General features: G+C 41.3%; 1 protein-coding gene across 2 annotated transcripts in view; it reads right to left on the reverse strand.

Annotated features, from left to right (window-relative positions):
• Positions 1-2,344: 2,344 nt before the first annotated feature.
• The window catches only part of akap13 (A-kinase anchoring protein 13), a 160,146-nt gene continuing 155,684 nt past the window's right edge, over positions 2,345-6,806 (reverse strand). For both annotated transcript variants that reach the window (XM_060928497.1, XM_060928496.1), the window contains exons 36-38: positions 6,786-6,806; positions 4,585-4,870; positions 2,345-4,454 (exon numbers count right to left, since the gene is read on the reverse strand). The exon at positions 6,786-6,806 is cut by the window's right edge and continues 432 nt beyond it. In XM_060928497.1, the coding sequence (XP_060784480.1) occupies positions 4,396-4,454; positions 4,585-4,870; positions 6,786-6,806 (366 nt within the window). In that variant the 3' untranslated portion in view covers positions 2,345-4,395. The remainder of the gene's footprint in view (positions 4,455-4,584; positions 4,871-6,785) is intronic.

Here is a 6,806-nt window from a genome sequence, read left to right on the forward strand (position 1 = left end):
GTAAGAGTTTAATCTACCAGCTAGCCCCGCTAGTAGCCAAATCAATGGGGCTCAGCGAGAATCCTATCATCACGTCGCATACGTCAGAGGAAAGAGTGATGTGATTGGTTTAAGCTTCGTCACAGCCTTTTCTGGCTTCGACCAGTAGCAAACTGAGGCATTTCAGGGAGGCGGGTCAACCACGGGCTCTGGGAAACGGTTGGGCTGAATATCTTGGCCAGACCAATAGCTCGTAGAGCTTTGAAGTCGCGTTAGCCAGACTATTTCTGTGTGGAGTTTGCATGTTCTCCCCGTGTCCGCGTGGGTTTCCTCCGGGTGCTCCGGTTTCCCCCACAGTCCAAAGACATGCAGGTTAGGTTAACTGGTGACTCTAAATTGAGCGTAGGTGTGAATGTGAGTGTGAATGGTTGTCTGTGTCTATGTGTGTCGGCCTGTGATGACCTGGCGACTTGTCCAGGGTGAACCCCGCCTTTCGCCCGTAGTCAGCTGGGACTCATGACCCTGTACAGGATAAACAGCTGCAGATGATGGATGGATGGATGGATGGATGGATGGATGGGATTTACTACAGTGGAGTAAAAGTGAATTACACACCACACCTGAAGGGGGAGCTCAGGAGCAAAATGGACCATTTCTCACATAACGGAGGTGTGATGTTCAAAGTTCATCACTTCATCCAAAATTAATGCCACAAAAAACACACACTAGTGTACAACCACCATTTATTAAAAGTTTTTTTTTTCATTTTTATATTTCCACATACTGTACTGATAAATAAAGCCTGTTATAAAAAGCTTGATTAAAAAAATCACCAAAAAATTAACACTAACAGTTACATTTTTTTACATTACAGATATTTACACAAATGTAGCCCTTCTTTACACAAATTAAATGGTACCTTTTAGTAAAATACCCTTTTATTTTCATTTCTAAAGCAGAAGGCAACGTTAGGACCTGCAGGTTATGTGAAGTGCGTTCTCATCATCATGCAATATTAAAAACAAACAATAATGAACCTCAACTCACACTCATGTTTATTAGTATGGAATAAATGTAATATTAAATAAGCTGATGTTCCCTAAAAAGAGCACGAACACCAACATGATGCTAAACTGATTTTTTTTTTTAAATGAACATGATGATGATGTTTTTTGGGATGATTGACAGTTTCTTGCTGTTCGTTTGTTGTGCGTCAGTTTGCTTGTTGCATATTTTATCTTCTTATTAAAGTGATTGTTTAATTAATAATGCTTTTATAATGATCAGTACTGACTGTAGGACTTCTTATGCAGCGTGCAAACAGCGCCCTCTAGTGGTCAACAAAAATAGGCACAGGAGCGACGGATAAACATAATCAGGGCGCTTTAATCAAGTCCACTAGATAGGGAGGCTAACAAGGGAACATCTAATGATCTTTTGGTTGTTTTGGTGAAATAAAATTAAAAAGTTTGCCAGGTGATGGTGAGGTACGAGTCCACCTGCAAGTCTGATTCATTAGGAACCTCGATGCACAAAATTACGGAACGGAGTTCGTCTAGACAATTCTCTCACTCTTCACCAATCAAGTGACTGTGAATGACATCATAATATTTTTTTCAAATGCTTTATTAAAAAAAACAATCATATAAACCCTAGTAGGCTCATTCACAAAGTCATACTGTTATCATTTCTATAGTAACAGGAACTTGATGACATCGTTGTTTATTTACTCTTTATGGAAGGAGTCTCCAGTGCCAGTGCTCTGTAACAGTCACACAACAGGACAGAGGAGTTTACGCTTCTTTGCAGTTTCTCAGTAACACAACAAGTTGCTTTTTTTTGTCTTGTTAATTTTAAGAGCGAGAAAAAAAAAGAGGCTGGTGATGGAACAACCATTTATCGCTGCTATAACGGAAGTGTTACGTTCACAGATGTGCTACAAAGTGAAATGTATTTATAAATGGACAAAAAGTATGAGGTGTTGCTGTTTAAATGTAATCGCTGGCAAACTGCTGTGGCGTAAAAAGAATAAAACACTTCAGGCCGAGGTGCTGGAGGAAACGAGTGGGCTTTGGATCAATGCCTTTTTCACGCATCGATAATCAGAAAATTTTCCCGATAATTATCGATATGTATTTGCCTTTTTTCAGACAAAAATAAACATGAACCCTTAATTATTTAATTGTAAGTTGCAAAGGCTCATCAGTACTCAGTGTCTTATTAGGAAACACCACTAGAGGGAGCTCTATTAACCTGCCAAAATATTTTATATCGCCCCCTTGTGGTCTCCACAACACATTATTTCAGACATGAAATGGAAGACCAACTGAATGAATCGGAAAGCTCACATATTAGGCATCGAATGTAAATTTCAACTAATTTTAATACATCAATGCCTCAGAAACATATCGATAAAATAATGTGTACATCAATATACTGATATATTACAACATCCCTAGAAACTAGTAAATAAAGGAAATAAAAGTGAAATATCAAAACTGAAAAGGAAACAAAACAAAAATTTGCAAGTGGACGCGTACCATCAAAATACCCCCACCACCCTCAGTGTGTTCTACTCAAAAGTAGGCTGCCTATAAAGGGAACTCTGGAAAAGCTGAATAAAGACAGTGGTTTGAAAAGCTTCCGCATTTTGGATTAATTTGGTTTGCAATTTTGTGATGTCATGGATAAAAAAAAAAAGCACGATTTTTTCTCCGTGATAAGAATACAATATCAACTCTCCTCAGTTTTACTGTAAAACTCTGCTGCTTCTTATTTGTACAAAATTAATAACAGAAGTGCCTGTCCTGCAGGCGAGGACTCCATCACATCCCCTCCCCTCCCCTCCTCAGAATATTCCGCATCACGACACGAATAAACCTTTATCAGTGGTGACGCCGGATCAGCTCGCCTCCCAGCTCCGATATTACACTTATTAAATATTCATCCTTCCATTTACAAACTCGCTCCATTTTTGGTTCACGCAAAACCACCTCTAGCTTTCTGTTTAGTTCCACAACATTCATATGGTACAAAAATAATCAAACTGATCGTCTCGGATTAAAGCCGGCTCTTTCAGGCTTCATATAAAGTGCAAAATTTAAAAAAAATAAAAGAAGAAAAAAATTTCCACAGAGGACTGACAACGGACGCGACGGCAATTAAAACGTTACGTCTCTTCAGTGTAGCGTTTCTGCTGTTCAGTCATGGCTGAGGGGGAAAAAGGAGAGTTAAATTACATGAAAATAAAATAGAAATAAAATAACATCTGTAAAGGCACCTGATTACACTGTAAATCTTTATGCATATTTTAAAAAATTTATTAAAAGTAAAAGCTCAATAGAATTTTACTCTCCGTGCATGTCTTGAGATTAAAGTCATAATAAAAATCACTGTTTTAAAAAAATTGCAAAAAATTTAATCCATTTAATTTCACAGATCTCCAGAGAAGCGTTTATTTTCTATTTATTCATTTATTTATTTTTATTTTATTTTTTGAGCTGTAACCAAGCGTATAATCATTCATAATGCTGCTTGGTAACGGATTGTCACTTGTGGGTGTGGCCTAATTTTTTAAACGTGATAGATAAGAGATTTTATCACTATTTTCTACAGACCACACCGCACATCAAGCTCTTTCACACAGCACAGCGCTAGCTAGCACAGCCAAAACCTTTTAAAGATCAGGCGGTTTATGATTGTCAGATGATAATTTAATTTTTTTATTTAAAAAGTCACTTTTTCATGTCTTTCGACCAATTCGTATCCAATACGACTGACTTTCTGAGAATGTTACGTCAACAGAATGATTTATCTTTGAGAAAATCAAGACAACAGAATAATGATCATAAAAATAATGACAAGAACAAAGTGAGGCCACTGACTGGTTCTTTAAAAAAAAAAAGTGACAGAATGTGGATGGAAATTTCTAGAAATTCTCACTTCCTCTGTTACATCGTGGTGAAATTCTCACACTGCACAATGTTATTAGTTTTGTTAGTTGAATATCCTTCAGGGGGAAAAAAAAAAAAATTAACAACCCCTTTTTTTTCTCCCAGAAATCTTTTGGAAAAATGCAGCAGCTTGGCGTCTCCTGCTGTCGGAAAAATCAAAAAGTCTTTTCTCCTTTTGAAAATGTTTTTAAATAAAAACAAAGAAGAAAAATTAAAAAAGTGCCTACAGTGGTGTGATGAACGCTGAGCTGATGCTCGAACTGGAACCAGAACCCACACACCCAAATTCCCAGGTGCAGGAGTACACGTACATGTGTGTGTGTGTGTGTGTGTGTGTGTGTGTGTGTGTGTGTGAAAGGAAGGAAAGAGTGGAGAACTTTCCCCAGTGTGGAAAAGCCGGACCTGTCAGCCTCGGTGCTGCACGGCACTGTGGGAAGGCGGAGGGAAAAAACGGAGAGTGACATCAGCAGAAAAAGACGTCTTTATCCGCTGAGGGATCAGGCGCCGCTGCACCGGGGGTTTCTGTCAAACACACACACTTATTTACACACACTTTACTGTAAAAGTGAACATTTTCTGGTCAAATTTGTCGGTGTGTATATTCTTAGATTTCAGTGAGTGTGTGTGTGTGTGTGTGTGTGTGTGTATGTACCTGTCGCCTGGCTCTGCTGGCCTCCTTTTCCTTTCTTCTTTTTCTTCTCCTTCTTGTCTCTGGGTTTAGTGAGCTGCAGCAGGCGGGTGGGGATTTGGCCGTGTGGCTCTGTGGCGCCGCCCTTGTGTACCGAGGCAGAGGAAAACGGGTTCAGGTTCTTGGCTTTGCGTTTGGAGTCTGCGCGAGAGAAAACCTCAACACCTTCAGGCAACTCGGTGGAGCTCAGGAACTTCAGAGAGTCTTCTGAGGCAGAGGAGGAGGTGCGCGGTCTCTGTTCCACCGAGTCCTGCAGAGACACACGGGGGGGGTGTACATTAGTCAAAGGGATGCACCGTATGTGTAGAGGGTCACAGTAGAGAGAGTTACTTGTGCAAGTGAAAGGCTCAAAGAAGAGGAAATAACCCTGATCAGAGATTCAAAGTCCTTCCTGCACCATTCATGGCGCGTTTGGCGGCGCTGATCTCCGTTTCGTAGCCCTCGGCCTCTCGCCTATAGACCCCTTCGCAGTAAACGTCATTCATACGTAAGCGGAAATTGCGCGCGCAGCCGGGACCCAAAAAAGACTCAGAAATGCCTAGTTGTTGTGTTGTCGGGTGTCAGAATCGTAGCAGTGATGGGGTTAAAATGTACAGAATTCCAGCAGGATCTCACCCATTCCAAAAAAAAAATCGCTGACGTCTATGACTACAAGCCATCAAACGTGTAGACTGGGATGAAAGCACCATCAAAAATGCGCGGGTTTGCAGCGCCCACTTCATCACAGGTAAGATCAGGCTATTTATTAAATCTTTCTTTTTTATTCTTTCTAGTCTTCGTTTATTGATGTAGCAAAATACTTTGGTAACGTTTGTCTGATTAGCTGGGTCATAGTTACACAATGTAATGAATATTGTTAGCATGTTAACTTAGCTTTGCATGCAATTTTGTTTGTAGGAGAGGTCTCGCTTGACTCAAGCAGTCCAGATTTTGTGCCATCATTATTTGTGTATGCCGAAAATCACAATTTTAAAGCAAGGATGGAAAGGTAAAATTGTGTGCCCTCACTCTAAATGCCAACTTACGCTGACTGCTCTAACCTAGCTCCCGCCCCGTTCAGTTTCATTTCTGCTCTCTGCCTCTCGCTTTTTACGCAGCTCTGATTTCTCTTAGCTGCACTCTTTACACTATCATTCCTTTCATGCCATCACCTCCTGCAAATTGCTGTTTAGTGTTGGGATTTGCTGTTGTAGCTAAAGCCACATTGCCATCACATCACTGGCATAATTTGATTAAAACAAAATGAATATGAATGTCCCATTGTTAATCAAGTTGTACATGCCCGCACATAATATAATCATATGCGTCTAAAGACTTGTAGGCACGAAGTTTTTCGTGGGTGTACACTGAAGTCTTGTCAATAAGGTACGAGTATATATCTGGCCATTGTATACCAGGGAACTTACTAACATCGTCCGTCCACTCTTTAATTAAATGCGGATCCGGTAGGCGATGTCCACTTGTTAGAGTTAACTTATTTATGTCGCATTCTCGATCTTGTAACGACAATTGTTTGGTATAATCTGACAGCTCATAATGCCGCTCTATGGGCAGCGCCATTGTTTCTGAGTCCAGGCTGCGCGCGCATCCTGGCAACGCTCGGTTTGTTTACAAACATGCGAAGGGGTCTATATTACATAGCTAGGGTGACAGTGGGGGGCGGGTCCTCTGGTAACCGCGAGAGTTTGACTCCCCACTCGCATCTGTATTGCAGTGTGCCTTGCCAGATGGCAGTAGGCACCATTTTTATGATGGTCTTTGGTACGACCCGACCGTGAGTAGAACTTGCGATCTCCCGATTGAGGGGTGGACACGCTAACCACTCGGCCACTCGCCGGCAGCAGAGATTATATATTATAAACAAGAGGAGATGCAAGGGGTTTAAATTATATTTGAGAAAAAGGTGATATGTGGCTGATATGGGGGTAGCCATGGCCTGAAGGTTAGAGAAGCACCCTTGAACCCAGAGGGTCATTGGTTCGATTCCCAGCAGGAAAAATGTGAGGGGAGTTGAGTGAATGAACAGCACTTTCCTCTCCCTCTGTATCAGAGCTGAAGGGCCCCTGAGAGACGCACCAAACCCCCAACTGCCCCCAGGGGCACTGTGGCATAGCTGCCCACTGCTCTGTGTGTGTGTGTGTGTGTGTGTGTGTGTGTGTGTGTACCTCCGTATTGTGTTGCTGCAC

Source organism: Neoarius graeffei, chromosome 8, assembly GCF_027579695.1.
Source record: "Neoarius graeffei isolate fNeoGra1 chromosome 8, fNeoGra1.pri, whole genome shotgun sequence".
In the NCBI taxonomy this organism is placed as follows: domain Eukaryota; kingdom Metazoa; phylum Chordata; class Actinopteri; order Siluriformes; family Ariidae; genus Neoarius; species Neoarius graeffei.